The 19,577-nt window shown below is 38.7% G+C and overlaps 1 protein-coding gene across 5 annotated transcripts in view; it reads right to left on the minus strand.

Moving 5' to 3' along the window:
• clcn2a (chloride channel, voltage-sensitive 2a) overlaps positions 1-19,577 on the minus strand; it is a 56,448-nt gene that overhangs the window by 6,189 nt on the left and 30,682 nt on the right. For 2 of the 5 annotated variants that reach the window (XM_028020729.1, XM_028020726.1), the window contains exons 3-24: positions 18,438-18,569; positions 17,534-17,662; positions 17,047-17,180; positions 16,786-16,866; positions 15,212-15,235; positions 14,683-14,761; positions 10,927-11,052; positions 10,634-10,718; positions 10,200-10,301; positions 8,697-8,799; positions 7,646-7,801; positions 7,329-7,398; positions 7,141-7,245; positions 6,575-6,788; positions 6,312-6,445; positions 5,063-5,307; positions 4,579-4,690; positions 4,073-4,119; positions 2,062-2,130; positions 855-893; positions 664-768; positions 145-231 (exon numbers count right to left, since the gene is read on the minus strand). In XM_028020729.1, coding sequence (XP_027876530.1) covers positions 145-231; positions 664-768; positions 855-893; positions 2,062-2,130; positions 4,073-4,119; positions 4,579-4,690; positions 5,063-5,307; positions 6,312-6,445; positions 6,575-6,788; positions 7,141-7,245; positions 7,329-7,398; positions 7,646-7,801; positions 8,697-8,799; positions 10,200-10,301; positions 10,634-10,718; positions 10,927-11,052; positions 14,683-14,761; positions 15,212-15,235; positions 16,786-16,866; positions 17,047-17,180; positions 17,534-17,662; positions 18,438-18,569 — 2,378 coding nt within the window. The remainder of the gene's footprint in view (positions 1-144; positions 232-663; positions 769-854; positions 894-2,061; positions 2,131-4,072; positions 4,120-4,578; positions 4,691-5,062; positions 5,308-6,311; positions 6,446-6,574; positions 6,789-7,140; positions 7,246-7,328; positions 7,399-7,645; positions 7,802-8,696; positions 8,800-10,199; positions 10,302-10,633; positions 10,719-10,926; positions 11,053-14,682; positions 14,762-15,211; positions 15,236-16,785; positions 16,867-17,046; positions 17,181-17,533; positions 17,663-18,437; positions 18,570-19,577) is intronic. The other 3 variants (XM_028020728.1, XM_028020727.1, XM_028020730.1) reach the window with 3 other exon arrangements.

The raw sequence follows: 19,577 nt of genomic DNA on the forward strand, positions 1-19,577 counted from the left end.
TGCAAATACCGAGAAGCAGGCAGCAGGAAAATAGGAAGCAAGCACAGCCAGTGGGAGCACAGAAAAAAAGAGAGAAAATTGTCAATTAAATATCTTTAAAACAAACACATAAAGATGAAAAAATTTAAGAAATCATATGCTCACCTCTTTGAGAGAAACCACTCCAACTAGCCGTCCCATGCTGGTCACGTAGGCGTGACCCAGCCCCAGCAGAGAGAAGATAGTGTGAGTCTGTGGGCGAGGAGGAGAGGTGGGTCATGGCCTGAATACAGACTTGAAAGGGGCTCATTTGCATTTTGCATCTGGTCTGTGTGAACTGTCATGCAGGGACGGGACAGCATTGTATTCTTGGCTTTCAAGATGGTCACAGAGTCAGATCAGGAGGCGTAGACTTCCACTGATTAAGAGATTTTTCACAGATTTCATTTACAGAGAGAGGATAGTTTGGAATAATTTATCACAGAATACATTTTTTAGGATGATTAACTGTTTATATCTAAATTTAAACTAGACATGCTCAAGTTATGAACATTTGGTGAAATAAGGGCACCCGTTTCTACAGGCTTCGTATCAAATGCAAACCTTCGTCTGTTTATTTAAATTACAGTTCTGCCAGTTAAATTTAAATCAAATGGTATTAAAGGTTGTTGGCTATTTCTGTACCTTGTGCAGAGACGTTTGCTCCACCAGCTGGAAGGGGGCGGGATCAATCTTGCAGTTCTTGAAATCCACCAGCTGATCAAGCTGCTGATCCTCCCACTCGGCTATCTGCAGAGGGATAGAAACCAGAGTTAAAAAAAAAAAAAAAGGATTTTAAATATCTGAATTACAGAAGTCCTCCTGACTTGTCTCACCTCTGAGGGAGTCATGCAATCTTCCACCTCAGAAGACTCCTAAAAATACAAAAAAGTGAGACAGTCAGTGTTTTATTTTTATGTCTTTAAAACTGCATAACTTGGAAAAACACATCAAAACACATTACAAGGCAGCAGCTGGTTTTAGTTTCAAGTTTCAGAGTTCCAGATGAAAAAAATATGTAATGTGTTTTACTGTGCCTTTCCAGATATAGTCACACCATAATAATGTTTTCATATTTTGCCATAAAACAACAGCAACGTATTTTGTTGGGATTTTATGTAACAAACTCAAAGAATCAAAACATTTCAAAATAGTCAACCCTGCTGAGTAAGTACTTTGTAGAGACACCTTTCACTGCAGCTGCATCCCAAATCTTTTATGGTTTGTCTATCATTATTCCAGGTCAAGAGACTAGATTGTTTGGCCATTCTTTTTTTTTGCACGATATCTCCAGATCAGGCTGCTTGGATGGAGAGTCTCTGTGACTGGGTCTCTCAAACACTTTAATACTCTATTTACAAACTATTTAATTGTAGCTCTGGCTGTAGATTCAGGATTGTTATCCTGCTGGAAGAGAGCTACCGCCCCAGTGTCAAGGCTTTTTCAGCCTGTAACAAGTGTTCTTTAAGGTTTACTCCCATGCATTATCTCATCAACTTTGGTAAAGTTCCCTGCCTCTACAGAAGAAAAAAATCCACACGACACAAAGCTGCCACTACCATTAGCGGCGACAAGGCAAGGTGAACAAAGGAACACTTTTTACCATTCAATCAACTTCTAAATGCACTCTGTTGCATTGCATTTTATCTTTGTAAGAGAGGCTTTATGTTCCTTTCAGACATTTATTTGCATACACTACATTGTATAAGTTTAAATCCCAAATAAAACACGCTGTGTTTGTGGTTTTAAAATGACAAGATATGGAAAACATCCAGGAGTGTGAGAACCACTCTACAGTTTTATTAATGCAAGAGAAGAAATATGTTAAAAAATGCACAGTCACACTGAACAAGTTTAGAGTGAAAACATCTGAAAGCAAGAGCATCTTGACCAATCTCTCACACACACTCTCTCTCTCTGCAAAAAGCCACTCTGATGCTTTCGGTTTGAGCACCACAAATAGTTTTGCTCCAGCACTTACTATGCGCACGTCGCAAGGCAACAGTTACTTAGCAACAGTCTCTAGGCGGCAGACAGTCTTACCGCCATGGAGATCCTCACTCCTTTGGGCTTGGGCTTTGTTTTGTCAGGAGACGCCGGCCCGGCCGGACTCTTCCAGCCCGGGGAGAGAAGGCATCACAGCACAAGATTAACACAAGGTTCACATGAAGCGGACAGTTTCTAACCCTGTGAACATGGCAGCCAGACTTCTGCAGGGAAGAAGTCTCTGTGATGTAAGCACAGTTTTACTGAAAGGCTGTAATTACTGCACCACAGATGAAGACGAGGGAACGTGGTCTTTATGAGACACACGATTTTATTGCAGCTCTTAATGTTTTATGTACAGCCAGGATAAATGTACTGTTCATTCTACATTTTGTTTTTAATCCTATTTGAACATCTGTTATAGAAGAAACTGTGTTAACTATATTTACTTATTTCAGAAGAAGGAACTCCTATTACAAATGAAGGCCAAAGAGGAGAATAAGACTAAATCCACACGTTTGAGTCATGAAACTAGAGGCAAACCTTTTTTCTATTCTTTGGAAAAACTCAGTTCAATTTATAATTAAGCTCATAAAATTTTAAAATATGTCTCATTTTGTTTCTTTGTTTAATTTAGAAAACTCAACATATTATGGTACAGTGGCTGTTCTACATTTACATGATGACGTGTTTTAATTTTGAACCAAATAGTAATCAGAAAATAATCATTTTGATTTGTTTTATTGTTAGTATTATTGTGCATGATCTTGCTACTATATATTATTATTATAACAAACTAATAATGATATTAATGATAAATGAAAGGATAATCTAAATGTTTCTGATGGTAAAAATTGAATAAAAACATTCTTTTGGTAGTAAAAGTTTAAAATTATTAAAGATGCTTTTACTGATGCACTACCTTCACAAAAATAAACACCTCACTGCCGTTGCAGTGGCTTCCTCTCAATTTCAGTTTCCAACCTTTATTTCAGTAGATCTTAGTAAGATGGGGGAAAGAAATCCCACTTTAAGAAATGAGTTTTTTTCAAGCATTATTGGTGGCACAATTATTGTCAACTCCAACAGCTCATCTAAAATTAATTTCATAGAAGTAATTTTGCCATTTTTACTTTAGTTTTATAGGTTGATCAGAGTTTGTGTAAACTTCTAGTAATTACTTTGTGACTTTCGGTGTCCCTGAAATAAATTTATGAACATGAAGCACAAGCCCATTTTTCTTAGCTATTCTCCACTCAAGTGGATAAGGACCCAAGGTGATCTTGTCTCCATGGAACAAGGAGGCTGGTGAGTGAGGTTAAAAAAAAAAGCCTTACTGTTAGAAAGTCATAGCAAAGAGAAGTTGGTGTCGGAAAAGGTTTTAGATTTTATCTCCATGGTAATCAGTTGTTTGCTGAGGCAGCCCAAGAAAAAATATCTACCGTCACAAAACCATGTGGAGATAATAATGCTTTTAGTGCTACAAGGAATTCAACTGGACATGTATGCTTTGGTCAGAATGATCTGAGATTGAATTTTTCTGCAACAAGCTCACAAGGTGTGGTGTCAAACAAAGGATGCCCATATTGAAAAGCATCTCGTGTCCTTGTGATGCTTTGGGTCTGTTTCTCTTAGAACAATGTAGAGAGCATTTATTTTTACCCTGCTGAGTAAATGTCGTCAGATTAACTTCTGGGTTTTTCCAAGCTGTTCATTGTCAAATTATGTTGTGTTTATGTGGGAAGCTGAAGAAGTCAAAGACAGACTGATAGTTGCCTCGACGCGTGGCTCCACCTCTGGCTGAACTCTAACTAAAGTGAAGTGAAATGTGGGATATCGGAAGACTGGCAGTGAGAGCGCTGTGCAGTCACCAACTGGGGACGGAGCTGTGCACAACGAGAACTGAATGACATCACACTGCAAAGCTCTGGTGCCTTTGGGCGAGTCCTAACAGCAACAGGACAGCAACAAGCCATGGACTCAGAGAGAGCGCATCCTCCCACACAGCACATGTCACACTCGTCCTTCCACAGAAAGCTCACACCTAAGTAAACTCGGTTTTTCTCACCTCCAGCAGCTCGTTGTCTGGATCCGCACAGGAGAGGGTCTGTGAGCCTGACGGGGAAAAAATAAATAAAAAATTAGAACAGATTTTATTAAATCTGCTTTTGAGACTTAAAAATGTTAAACAGTGCCTTGAAAAGTGTTCATAGCCCTTAAACGTCTTCACATTTTGTCACATTACAACCACAAACTGAAACGTATGTTTGAGATATGAGACAGAATAACACAAAGTGGCACATAACTTTGAAGAGGATGGCAAAGGATTCAAGGATTTCAAGTTTTTCTTATGAGTAAAATTCTGAAAAGCATGAATGCATTTACCCAAGTCAAAACTTTTAACAACCACTTTTTGCTCCATTTACAGCTAAGGTTAGGTCAACACATAAATGCAATAAACATAACAAACATTTGTGCATATGATATGATAAACATCTAAAAAGTGTCAATACTTTTACCAGGCATAAAATTACATGTTCCAGTTCTTGTTTCTTGTCTGTTTAAGTCACTTACTGTTTGGCGTCTCTGCGTCACTGATGGCCGATACGGTTTTCAAGGCAGATTTCAGAGGAAGTTGAGCATTGGAAGCCACCGGGCTGAAGGAAGAAGACTCCTCTGTGGAGATCTGCATGGACAACACATTAACAGGAGAGACCGGACACAGATACATGCACACAAATACACAAACGCACACAGATCGGCCAAGCACATGCACAGAAACAAACAGGACAGCACGGGTAAAGGCACAGACAACAGAGACACAAAAGAGAGATGTTCATAGAAAGGTTTTAATTTTTCACATTTGTATATTTTGCAAAACACTTACCACCACAAAAGAAATATAAAAATAAAACATCCAAAAGCTGCAGCTGTGCCTTTACCTACTGCTCTGTGCTTCACTCATGCTGTTTCTGATCTACTTCTAGTCTACTGCTGCATCCCACCCCAAGCCTGAGTTCATCCCAACCCTGCCCCGGCGCCCCCCGACGCCTCACACCTGCTGGGTGCTCACCAGGAAGCGGACAACTTGGCGAGCACTGGTGTTGGTGGGAGAGTTGAGGTGAACGTGGGCGCAAGGGGAGCTGGGGGTGCTGTCAGAGGTCAGACTGGGCAGGGGATCGTGAGCACCGTTGTCCTGGGCCAGCTGACGAAGGTACTCGAGCCTCCGCTGGCGGCTCAGCTGAAGAGACAGGAGGGACTGGAGCTGCAGTCGCTCTATGGAGCCCAGCAGGATCATGGAGTCTGAGGGAGATGAAGACCAGCTCAATCCGTCATGCATTAAGTCACCAGGAAAAAGTGAAATCCTTCCGTACTGGCTCATAAAATGCAATTCTTTCTCCGTTTTTGTGCATCTACTTCCTATTATCTGGCATTACAGATATTTCTTTTGCAGGGACAGAAGGAGTGAGTGAGACGGAGACCACACACCGAGCTAATAATTGTCGGCACCAAGCAGTCGCTCAACGGTGCAGCAAATGTTAAAAGGGTTCGGGGTTCAGGTTCAGGTCAGGCTGGAGGACAGAAAGCTGTCTGTGGCTGCTGCAGCAGCAGGAAGGTCATGTTGCTTTATCTACAAGCTCAGCTTCGGCAAACAGGAGGAACTGTCATCCTCGCTGGACTTGACACAGTTCTGCAACAAGCTTTTCAAAGCATACATTTACCAATAAATTAAGCAATTTAAAATTATGTCTACCGTCATTTAAAGCAATTTAAAATCTGACAGAGATCAGACCATTTTTAATATGCTCTAATATAAAAAGGATAACGGAAAAACACAATGTGCATTGATAAGAACTAGAAAAAGCTGTGGAAAAGGAGAAAAAAACACCATCTAAATTTATTTTCAGCAGCATTTGGAGAATAAACAAAACATACAATGGGTTATACTGTATATTGTAATTTCATAGTCAATCTATTTGTGAACAGAACGGGAAAGAGAAAAAAATAGATCTGGAGGAGGTAAGGAAAGAAGAAATGACATGGATAAGTGAAGAAGTTCAAAAGAAACAAATTAGAAAGTCTGAGTTCAAAATGCTTAGGGTGTATTTATAACAACTAATAATAAATAAGATCATCAGAAAGGAAAATACCTCTGATGCTGTCCAAATTTATAATAGAAATTTCCCTCTTAACCTGAGAACGATACAAATGTTCTAACAAAATCTAAAGACCCCGTCCCTGGCTGAGCCTCCCAGTGTTCCAAACAAGAAAAAACAACAACAAAAAAATAAACAATGAAAACAAACCTCTACATTCAACCAGGGCGAGGGTTTTTAGATGCCCAGTCAGCAGCATCTCCTGCAGGTCTCTGTATGAAGAATTCAAGGTGATGAAGCGCACATCTCGGACCATGATATCCTCTACGCGGATGTTATACTTCCTAAACGATGGAAGAGACATTACTAGTTTGGTGATGGAAAGAGAGAGGTCAAAAATATAAATGAAGTCGAAACAAATAATCACTTTAGATGAGAGCAAAAAAAAAAGAAAAAAAAAAGACCAAACTCACTCGTGATGTCCCATCCCCAGCTCTGGTAGATATGGGAGCTTCTTGATGCGAATGATGGAGTCGTAGAGGGACGGTTGGAGCGCTTGTGCCACGGCGTTGGCCAGAATGACTGCGATCATCACAGGCAAGATATGGGAGATCTGACCGGTCAGCTCAAACACAATGACCGCTGTGGAAACAGTGTGAGTGACCGCACCAGAGAGCGCTGCAGCCCCTGCACAGAGAAAAGGAAAAGCAGATAAATATTTGCCTTCCTAAATCTTCAGTTACATGAAAAACAGGCTTTTATTACTCTTTGAACAATTCTCATTTAAAGCTATTTTTATGTGTTATTTTTGTCATTCAAAATTTTACTGTTTTTTGGGGGGGGGGGATTCTAACAGTAATCATTGCACTAATCTTGTTTTGATGTTTTGCTATGTAGCATTTGCTCCCTGCAAAGTGATTAAAATGTGCTGAAGGTTAAGGCTACAGCAAATAAAGTCACCTAAGCTACACAGAATGAGTATAAAATCCTAAGTAGAAGGACCTAGGAGGAGTATAAAAGCTGATTCATAGCAACTCACCAACAACAGCATAACCACCGGGAACTATAGGATACACATCTCCGTGGATGCCATCAGGGAACATGGTTGCCATGACTTCACCAACTAATCTGCCAAATGCTGCACCTGTCAGTCAACAACACACACAGAATGCCTTTCATCCCAAAGAGCTCCCTGGAAAAAAGGAAGGATGCTGACTGTTCATTCACCAATAAGAAAGACGGGCATGAAGGCTCCACACGGGACTGGCATGGTGGTGGCAACAGCAGACATCCAGAACTGAAATACAGGGAAACGCTTGGGTGAAAAAATAAAATTATTCAGAGCAGAGTTTTAGGCTATAGTTTGCTGTGAATTCCTTTAGACCAGATATGGTCAGTAGTTACAGAGGAAGACAAATATCGTGCTATGCAAACTTTGTGACTTCATGAAAATATGCCTATTCAATTACATGAATCTACAGAGGGATTCATGTTGAGGGCCCAAAGTTATATGATGGAAGCAGGCAAAAGTAGTCAGTGTTCACCTTCATGACGATGAAGAGGATGAGCGTGATGAAGATGTTGACCTGGGGGTGTTTCCAGGCATGATGGTGGCTGATGTAGTCAAACTCCTCAGCTACACCCTGGCGACACCAGGTGCGGTTGTCGAACAGAGCAACCAGAGACTCGTGCTGCGTCAACTGACAAACAGGAAAACTGTCTGTCAGGTCAGAGTGTGACAGAAACAAACCCTCACTGCAGCATACATGTGGCGCCTGCGAACATTTCTAAAAACCTTTTTTCAACTGCTGTTTTTTTTGTGTGCAATTTTGCGTTAAACAAGAACAACGTTTCAATAAGCAAGGACAACTTTCTGAACACAAAACTTAACTTTCTTCCTTTCATCCTTTCTTTTATTCTTTGTTTGCTTCCTTTCTTTTTCCTTTTTCTCTTTCCTTCTTTGTCCCTTTCTGATAAGTTTAATTAAATAATTTCTATTTGCTTGAAGGACAAATAATAAAAAGGAATTCAAAAAAATTGTTTTGTTTTATTACTTAAAAATTGAACACACCGCTTCTTTGTGTGACATCCTGAGATGAACACAATAAATAAGTTAAGATGCCAACAAGCTATTCCTAGGGTACAAATTCTAGATGTTACCAAACACTGAGAAAATGTGTGTAAACCTCTGAAAAATATCTAATTCTTAAATATAAACATTTTATTCATCCTAACTGACCTAAGACAGAAAACGTTAACATTAGTGAGGGACAAAAAAAGAGTTACTTGTCTTTTTATGCAGTGTATATGATTACAGGTGTAAGAAAACTAGAGTTTTACATGTTGGTTTTATTGAACAAAAATACCTTTTAGACCCAATGGCACATCAAGAGCTCAGGAAAAGTGTACGTGTCAACAAAAATATTTTTGAAACATCTACCATCTGGGCAAACATATCAGCTGCTAAGCAGCTTATTAAGCGAGGGAACTCAGCTTGACACCAACTCTCACTTCATTTAAAATGTCCATCAATTATCTCACAACAAACAAGACGCGCTTTCCTCCTGTCAGAATGGTGTAAACGCATTTTCTCACCTGTCCAGCCATGAACTGCCCGAAGCCAGGAGGAAACGTGAGCGTGGACACCAGCAGGGTGACGAGGGCGGGGTACACCAGCCGCCTGACAGGAAGAGACGGACTGTGGGGTCATTAATGGGGGCGCTCTTCACGCCGTGTGTAAGCAGTTGATTCACCGCTCTGTGTATAACTTTTGACGATGACACTTGTCGAACTAGCCTAATTCACACACCTACTTTTCTCCAGAACAACGCCATCACCGTGAAACACAGTGTGAGGAGGAGGAGGATGGTAAACATAAGTGAAAAAGAGCCTGGGGGCTTACGGTCAGAGGGTGGAAAGGTACGAAAAAACAACAGTAATGTGGCATTTCAGAAAACAACGATTAACACAACACATTGTGCTTAGGGTGATTTATTCTTTTATATTTCAGGCTTATTGTTTCCTAACTCTATTTTAGTTCTGCTTATTTATATCTTGTTGTTCTTTCTTTAGGTGTTTGATTTCTTTGAAGTATGTCTAAGCCTGGTTTGAGTTACTTTTATGAAACATGGGAGAGGAAGACTCCTGAGCAACACTCTACTTTTTTATATGCTCATATATATTGAGTCATATAATCCTATTACATTAAAGCAATCCAATTACATTACTTACATTAAAGCAAAGTTGTCAAACTCATTGCCATTTTGGGCCATATCAAGGTCATGAATGTCCTCAAGGGGCCAGTTGTGGCAAAATGTATTGATAAAACTCATTAGCAAAACATTAAAATATTGATAAACAGCTGTCTGCATTCAATGAGTACTTCTTAAAATCAAATAATGTTGAACATCTTTTCATACTGATGTAATTTGGCAGTGTACAGACAAAAAATAATTTTATTTGATAGATAAAATAATATTTAAGGACATTACTGTTGTTTTGAAGGTTCCTGTGTGTCCCTCTAAAGCACATGTGTCAAACTCCAGTCCTCAAGGGCCGCTGTCCTGCAACTTTTAGATGTGCTTCTGCTGCACCACACCTGAATAGAATAATTAGGTCATTACCAAGGCTGTGGAGAACTGATCTACACAAGGAGGAGGTAATTAAGCCATTTCCTTCCAGTGTTTCGTACCTGTGGCACATCTAAAAACTGCAGGACAGCGGCCCTTGAGGACTGGAGTTTGACACCCCTGCTCTAAAGGGACACATAAAAAACTACGATGAGTCATATTTGGCCTCCAGGCCTTAAGTTTGACCTATGAGCATTGAAACATATAAACATATCTTTTCTGAATTTTTGCCATTTTGACTAAAGGTAATCTTTTCAGTCTGTCTGTTTGTCAAACACAATGTGTGTGTGGTCATTGGTTTTAGGATGTAACTGCTGTCTGCTTTGTCTTTGTACTTGATCCACCTCCTGATGTTCTCCTTCAAGGATTTGTGACAGAGAAGTACTAATAGCCGCTTCAGCAGCAGCATATTGTGCCTAATTGGTGCTCATAAAGTAAAAAACCAGGACCAGATACATCTGATACTCACTTCCTCAGCAGGAACTTGTTAATGGTCTTTTGCTTCCTCATGCACTCCACAATGTGTCGATTCAGGTACACAAACAGAGCTCCCCCAAACCCACAAGCAATGCTGCAAACAGAAAGACATGACTGGTTTCCTAAAGCAGAAACAACCACAGACTTCAGTTAAGTCAATTATTGTTGGATACTCTCTCACGGGAGGACATTATTCCAATTTCCTGATTTTAGGAACATTTTAGCTTCCAACTAATGTGGTATAGGCTGATCCAGATCCATTATTCTCAAAGTTTCTTTTATGCCACATTCCTTGAATAAAAATCAACCTTCAAATTCTAAGTCGCAAAATGGCCTCTTTAGGAGAGCAAAACTCGATAAAATTCAAAATATTCTCTGAAACTGAATACTGTTTAATGCAGAGTCACTCCCGAGAAACACACCCACCCGAGGATGGCGAACGCCGGCAGCTCCTGAAGGTCGAAAGGGAAATCCAGACGGAAGCGTGTCTTAAAGAGAGCAGTGATGGTCTCTGGGGAAAAGAAGATTGTTCTCACTCTACTGCAGACAGCATGCAGCCATGAATGACAATCTGTCAGCTTGACTTTTGTATTAAAATGACTGAATGACAAAATGCATATAAAAGCCATTGTTTGTGCAACATATCTGCTCTACGGCACAGGTGAAGTCACACAAATATTCAGACATTTGTAAGCAAAGTAATACTTAGTCTCTTGTACCTTCCTCCTGGTTCGAGACAGTCAGCAATCTGAATACGAAAGCACTGAAGGTGGCAGCAAAGAAGCCCCTCCAGTAGTTCCTGACTGCAAAAAACGTTGACGTGACTTCGATACTGAACAGCACACCTGCAACGCACAAATATACACTGAGAAAATTGCACATTTTAGCACAGAGAAATGACTACAGGGCCTTGCAAAAGTATTCAAACTCCTACAGATATTAAATTTTGCCATGTTAAAACTACAAACCTTTATTTTTTTTCTATTGGGGTTTTATGTGATAAAAAACACAAGGTAGTAAATACGTAGTTTGGAAGTCAGAGTAAAATAAGACTTCTTTTAAAAAAAAAAAAAAAAAAAAATTAGGAAAAGTATGACGTGCATTTGAACTGAACTGCTGCATAATTTGGTTCTACAAAGTGTTGACATGGGGAGGCTGAATATAATTGTGTACAATTTTTAAAACTGTCCTTTTCCTATCACTTCTCAAATCATCATCCTGATCATTTTATTTTTTACTCAAATTATTAATATTTTTGTGCAAAATAACAATGACAATGATACTAGAGGGGTGTTGCAGACACCAACAAATTCAGAAAAAGGGCATTACTCTAGTAACTGATAAAACATTTTTGTTCATACATAAAACACCAATAAAATTGAAGTCAGTAGATTAAAGAAAGCAATTAAAAGTGAGAAGGTACAAGTGTTACAAATACTTTCGCAAGGCACTACAGCTTGATAAATCACTCTCATGAATCCAAAATGTTTCAATCATGTGGTGCAAGTATTTACATTTCCTTATTCCTTAGCTGTTCATTCAGCCAATACAACAAAACATTTATCTATCTAATCAATGACCAAACAATAAACAACCAATTTCAGGTTGTTTAAATTCTAACTGGTTATTAGATAAATGCTGTAAATCTCCCAGTAGTTATATGGTACAAACTGTTCTGATGTCACTATGAGTTCATTTCAGATCTGTAAATGAATGAGACAATGCGTCAATCATGTCCCAAAAAAACCCAACAAGCCCCGTCTGTCTTTCTCTGTCTGGAACCATCAGCTCTAACAAAACAGCTATCAAGAGGTTTTGATTAAAATAATTCAGCTTTGTGGTAAGAGAACATGCTGACAAAAAAAGTGTTATTTCAATTGATCGTGCAGTTTTACGTATTTCAAGATAAATAAGCATCATATTAATTTAAATAAATCAAAAGAGACCTTAGCCAGATAAAGTAATTTCCAATATTTAAAATCAGTTTTAGAAATGATGTCAGAGGACGGCTCCTGAACTTCTGTCGTGGCTTAGAAAAAAATCAAAGTTCAAACATTTCCCTGAGTGGGCGAGTCCATCTGTTTCTGAAAACACTCCGTCGAAAGAAGAGCAGCTGCTGAAACCAAACATGATTCATCACTTTAACATTTTATCCACCAGATTTTTCAAGTTTAGAAAGTCTTGACATTAATCAAAGAGTGGGCGAAGTGTGCATTTTGACCTAGAAGTAAGAAGAAAGTTCAAGGTCCATCAACAAATAAAAACATAACAAATGACCCAGATGATAAATCTTTAAACTGACTTTTATGTTGCTGTGATGTTTTTACTCATCATGTCCTTTTCTGGTTGAAATGTTGATCTTACCACTTTGTCTTTCACTATTTACCTTTTTATAGCTAACGAAGTAAACAAGCTCATGACACTTTGAAACAAAATCCACTTCAGAGCCATTTAGGCTTTAATGTGGATTTAGTCGACTAAGAATCAAACATTTTCAACCAGTCAGAAATAGGAAATCAGGACCTTCTGTGTAAAATTTGATCCTTTCAAAATTCTACAAACGGAAAACCAGATATGCAACCCATCTGTGAATTGTCTGCACCCAGTCAGTCCAGCTCACACTTTGCAGAGATGTTGAAGTTTATCCCTGCAGTTATTGTGTGGATGTGTCCACACAGGACAGAAAACACAGGGACACACTGGTAAGATGATTGTCCACACACACACACACACACACACCCACACGCACATTGCAGCTCAAACTATAATGGACATTTAGCTTCAAACATATTTCTTTTGATTCTTTATTTAAACCAGAACACCCTATAATCTGAGCATGGATGAAATGTGAAACAACTTTCTGCAAGGACCCATACAACTTCAGACCATTTTTGTTTTGGATAAACTCATTAGAAGTTGAACATTTTTCTTTCAAAGAAGCCTTTACAATGACTAGAAAAAGCGAGAAATAGCGTTTGATTTTATTTCAAACTTTCTGAAGTAATACCGAAATAAAATAACTTCAGAGGTTACATTGTTAGCTTTTTTAGCTTTTCACTTTTCCTTTGAAAACTTTCTATACATACAGTATTTACAGTATATTTTTAAGCTAATTTGCTGACTAATATGATGACAAAAAAAACCACATTCCGAATTTTACTTTTAATATTTATGTAAAATTATGTAAATGTATTAAAAATTATTTATGAAGGCATCATAATTGGTTAAAATGACTTGTTTCTATTTTTTTCAAAATAATGTTTTTTTTCAAGTGTAATTTGTGTATATTTTTGTGCCAAGTGTAAAATAAACATATATATTGTTTTCAACACACACACACACACACACACACCCCTGCACACACAAGTAGAAACACATAAAAAAAGAACAAATTTTGAAACAGCTGTGTCTAGACCATTGCAGTAACATCTACAAATTCAACTTCAAGCACATCTGTTTGTATCTCTATAATATAATATGATATAATAAATCATGTAAAAAATACTCCAGTCTTTTCCTTAAAAACTAACTAACTAACTAACTAACTAACTAACTAACTAACTAACTAGTATTTTATAGGCATACATTCCTTGCTGATTCCCATTTGTTTGTTTGCAGTTCTTTTGTCTCCTTCTGAACTGGGCTTTACATTGTGGCCTGGAGGAGAGTAAGCACCTGAAAATCTAAGTGCACTCTTCAGTGTGGAGAGGAGAGCATCAGCAGCCAGAGGATTGAGGTACCCTGGGCTCTCTGGGCTGTTGTTGAGTCTAAAAAGTTTGCAGGTATTGTAGTTCACTGTTAGCTGGGAGCTGGAGGTCCAAACAGAACCATTCTGTCTGTCATATTGAGCTTTTTTCAATGCGACCCATAAAATGAGCTTAAAACACAATAGCTAAATTGAATTTCCTTGTAGAGTGACTAAACACCTGGCATTCTACACTCAGATATCCAGGAGGAGCTCTGAGGGGGCTCAGCACATAAATAATAGCTTTTCTTTGCAGCTTTTCTGGGCAGACTGATAGCTTGCAGGGCAGAGTCAGTCATCGCTGGAGTGGTTACATGTGTCACCGGAGCTTGGAACGCCGGGAGGAGCTGGAAAGCCTCTCAGGAGGGAAGGACGTCGGGAACACCCTGCTTAGCCTGTTGCCACCAAGACCAAACCTCGGATGAGTGGAAGAAAATGGATGGATGGATGAATGGATGGACAAATGGAACTCCTGGTTGAGTTGACATGGGATGTCCCACAAGGAATAATGGGAAACATAAATATACATGTAAGCTTGCATGGCAGTTAGGCTGATAGTTGTGGAGATACAGGATTCTGCACTGACTGAAAGAATTACAACAATATGCTGGCCTAGCTTACAACTCCTACAACTAAAAGGGCAAATCATTCTCTTCAGCCAGTTAGCTTTTGCAATTAACTACCATTCCTGGACCAAGTTCAGTCAGAGGCCACAGCGGCTGAGTCTTACCTCCAATAGGTGCAGCAAAACAGCAGCCAACACCCACAGCACAGGCAGCCGACAGCATCTCCGTGTTCCTCAGCTCATTCTGATTAAAGAAAGATATGCACATATACAAAAACAAACAGAGCAACGCATTCAAGACATTCAAACCTGCAGATCCAAGTCAGTGCATGCGTGCATGCAAATGCCACAAAACAGTGAAATTTAACTCAAGAAACACAAAACACTCAAAAGTATCAAGTGTCAAACTTCTGAAATCTGCTCATTTTGAGTTGTTTCTAGAAGTGTAAGTGTACAGGAGGTCCATTGAAAACACAGAATTGAGTTTTAAAAATGGCATTATGAAATGTTTGGACCAAAGTAAAGGCGACACATATTGATGACGCCTCTCTGTGACTGATCACTGGACAGAATCACACACAGCAAAAACGAATGGGAAGACATCAATTTGCCCCAGTTTCTGAAACGGACAACATGAACCCTCGATGTTGACGGAATCGGAAACGGAGAAACTGTTTGACTTGTGTGTTCATACCTTGCTTCCCTCAAAGGGCTCTTCCTTCAGCAGTACGAACAAAACAAAGGTGCAGATGTGACTTTCTTATTCACTAAATCAAACAAGGAGTGAATGTACTTCAGCAGGCTTATTGTTCATTCAACATTTCCCTGACTGATGTGGAATACTGTCCATGTAGCTGAAACAATCTGAATCTTTTATAACTGCGTTGTCTGTTTTTTTTTTTTCTTTTTCCCCTTTGGGCATCTCAGCTGTGTATCTTCCTCCATACTGTCAAGGCTGTGTGCAACGAGGAGAATCCCAGCCAAGGATCCAGTGCAGAAAAAAGACTGAGGCCCCGGTTGAGCTTTCATGTGCATGGAGGTGAGAGTGTGTCCTGGGGAATGGCAGAAGGTCGAAGAAGCATCATATACTTTTTCAGAGAATAATAGTTTCTGTTTCTTTTCTTCTGTCATAAACAAAACATTTATTTAAAAAAAAAAAAGAAATATGACCTGCAGGTTTGTTTTTCTTTATCTGCTGAGAAAAATCTGAACTATCCTGTTTTTCTATGCCAACTGAAGGGCTCTGCGTCTGTGACATGAAATCCCAAATTTGAAGTTTTATTGATCAAATAAATCAGTTTCCTGGATATTGGGCATTTCTCTTTCTTTGCTGTTTTATAATTTTCAGTTTGGATTGCTTCATACCTAAAATAATGCCATCTGCTGTGGGACTTTCCATATCAACCACGCATCACTTCAAATTTGACTTCGGGATGCTTTTTACCTGATCTAATAACCATTAATTTAACGTAATTTTCTGCAAAAACATGTAAATAGTCTTCAGTTACCTCTTGAAATGGCATGCTTTTGTAAACTGAATCAAGCTCTCTATGGTTCAACTGAAAAAAGTAAATCACATCTGAAAGGAGAAAAATTATTTTCAAAAATTACAAAGTCAAGAATAACATTTTGTTCGACTTCATCCACCTTCACAAAAAAATCAGTTTCCACCTGAAGAAAGGTAACCCCACAGCATGATGCTTCCGTCAACATACATTTTTATTCAATTAATTATATGAAGCTTGTTTCTGAGGTGAAGTGTTCCTTTTAAAAATAGCTTTTAAGCAAGTGTCAATCCAAATTAAAACACATTCCTTTTCAATACGTTTTAACTCTACCTAACCAGGACATCTGGATGTTTGTTTTGCTGCATTTATTGGCTAATTTGATAGTTTTTATTGTTGAGTTGTTGAACCTTTACTATGTAAAACCCTGGTCAGCTATGCTACTATGCTATATAAATAACTTGACTTGACTAAAATTTCTGTTCATCTGGTTCCACTTAAAAAAAAAGTGCAAAAAAAATGACCAAATTACATCTGTTTTAAAGGGATTAAGTACATTGGGTGACAATACGTGTGGCACCTGTAATGTTGTGAAATAACATTTCTTGCTGCATAACAGAAAACTTGTTAAACATTACCCACAGAATTCATAATCCAGAGAGCATCTCCAACTGTGCTATCTTTATTTTCCTCACTGAGAAAGTGAATAAAGTTTTAGTTTGTTTTTTTTTAATTTACAATGTAAAATGTCTGTAGTGCTCACCATGTAAATCCCTCCGAAAACCGCCGCCATGAATTTGCTCAGGAGAGCAGCACATAGACTGGCCACGTGAACGAAGGGTCCCTGTGAGGGAGGGTGAAGACAAATGTCACCAAACAAGATACTAATGAAAGCAATACAACTGTGAGAGCGGAATGATGCATTTACCTCCTGTGGGAAAATCATTAAAACCCCTTTAGACAAACAAATCCTACTCAGAATGACATGCTGCTATGCGGAGTGACGAAGAAAAGGGTCCTCTACCTCTTTCCCCAGAGGCATTCCGCTTCCCAGAGCGCAGGTCAGACCGATGACTTTAGCCACAAAGGTCTTAAAAGTCAGATACTCCTTGAGAACAACTCCTCTTAGTATTGTTTTCATCTCAGGAATGCCTGAACCTGAGGTGGGAAGAGAGAAAGAGAAAGAGGGAAAGAAATGCCAGGTGGGATGATGGAGTGCAGAGAAAATATGAGTTGAAAGAAAGCAATTACAGAGAGGAGGGATAAGATGAAGAAATGAAGAGCACAGGAATGGGAGGGAGGGGAGCTGATTGATATTCATACAGTTTTGTGTATGCACATCTCATCAGCAGTACATTTTATGACTGTCCTGCCTGTAGTGACTCGCAGGACATGTCCTTGGAGCCCTCACTGTGCACTTCAGAGCCAATCACATTAGTCAAACACAGAAAAAAACAACTGTGAATTAGAGAGATGAATACATGTTTGGGCATAAATGGTATCTGTCTTACCAACAGCCTGAGGCGCTAGTATCTGAGTGAATCCTGCAGAGAAAGTGATGAGCACCACTGGGTAGGAGACCCAGGCAATGTACTGCAGAAGCATGTTGCTGTCCAGACCACCATGCATCCATTTCTGTGCTGCACAGACACACACAAAAGGCACTTCATCTTATGAAACAGCAGAAAACTAGGCAACAGGCATCTCTGTTTCTCACTTTTACTTTTTTCTCTATCTCTATTAACTGCATGACTTTGATGTTTTCTTCACAAAACACACACACACCCACCCCTGCACACACACGCCTACACACCCGCCTACACAACCCCCACACACAAGGAAGGAAAAGCCAGGATAGGCTGAAACTAAATAAAAACAGAAAGTCATTAAAGGTCTAGAAAAAAATTATGTTAATCTAATGTGCATGTTATTAAGAGTTTAAAGTTAAGAATAAAATTGTTTACCTTTTTATGGAGTGAGCCTTAAAAAGTTCAGTTTTATGATAATTTTACTGTTCTTCACTGCACTACCATTTATTTTTTGAAAGCAGTCTTGACACATACATTACTGGAGACCCAAAGGTGTGAGACATGTGGCTATTTAAGACGAGTTTTAACAAAAATGAAAAAGCTTGTAAATAAGTAAACAGCAAATCTGAAGTAAATACGTTTTAAAAATGTCTGAAAAATGTCACAAACAATCTCAATAGTAACAAGTCAACAAGCAGCAAAACCTGATTTTGGAATGGACACAGTTGTGAACAGGAAACTGACCAGTGTCACCATGACTGAATTTATTATGAGGACTGACATCTCCAGATTGAATGCTTAATACATAATGGCAGCGTCCAGGAGAACAGCACATCATTCAGACATCAAACTCATCTCCTCTTCTGGCTCTATGTCTCTGTCCTACCTTCTTGGCAAAAGGCGATGGCGTAGTCCATGACCCAGCTGACCAGAGCCATGAGCAGCCCCAGTAAAATGAGGAAGATCCAGTCCTCTCCCACCCGTGAGATCAGGAACTTCTGGCAGCGAGATGCACACACTGATGACACCAAACAAGAAAGAGAGAGGGAATGTAAAAATAAATCACTGACCAAATTACCTCAGCAGAGTTTGCTATTGGGATAAGATTCAGAAAACAGGGAGTCCCTGGTATGTAAATGAAATGGGCGAACACAGAGGTACTCCTTTACACAGGCAAAAAAGTACTGGACAAGCCATCATTTTAATTATTTCTAATAATTCTACTCACACGGCATTTGCAGCAAATTAAATACACATTTTAATGTGTATTTTAATCTACAAATTAAAATAAATAAAGAGAAATAGTCAATAAGTAGTGAACTATTGAAAAAAGGATGTACAAAAAGGCATAGAAACCCAAAAAATCTGCTAAAATCTGTCAGTATTTAGAAAGCTTTACTATCATTGTCTGTTCATCAGTGTCACCTGTTTTAATAATATCTGCTCATTTTTAAAGTTTGTCACTTTTAAACTAATTGTAGGTGTGAATTGTTTTTGACAACTGGTGTGAATTTAAAGTCAATAGAAGTGCTTAAACTCAGAAAAATGTTGGCATATTTAGTACCTTGTTATACCCGCTGTTTATAGGTGTAAAAAAAACAGAAAAAAAACAGAGGAAAACAAACCAAGCTAATAAATTCCCAAAAGGCTGTGAAACCTAACACTTTTCTTTTTTTTTTTTTTTCTTACAGTTTCATGTTGTGAAATCCTGGATACTCACTATCCGGTTTTCTGTGAATAAGCTGGTGTGCTTAGAGGCTGAAAGTGTGAATATGGATTTAGTCTCTTTTATTAACTACACATTAACAAAAATTATTTGCTAAAATTAAGGCATCAACAGGACTAAAACCTCCATAAAACAAAACTGTCCAACATAATCTTTAAATATGTTTACAGTTCTCAAGTAAAGTGAAGAAACTAAATTCAGATTTGAAATTTGTGTAAAATATTTTATACTATAATTCACATTCTGTGAAAATAAGTAACCCAGTAAAATTTAAGACCAACTCTCTTAGATCAGCTTATT

This window comes from Xiphophorus couchianus, chromosome 6, assembly GCF_001444195.1.
Source record: "Xiphophorus couchianus chromosome 6, X_couchianus-1.0, whole genome shotgun sequence".
NCBI classification, from domain to species: Eukaryota; Metazoa; Chordata; class Actinopteri; order Cyprinodontiformes; family Poeciliidae; genus Xiphophorus; species Xiphophorus couchianus.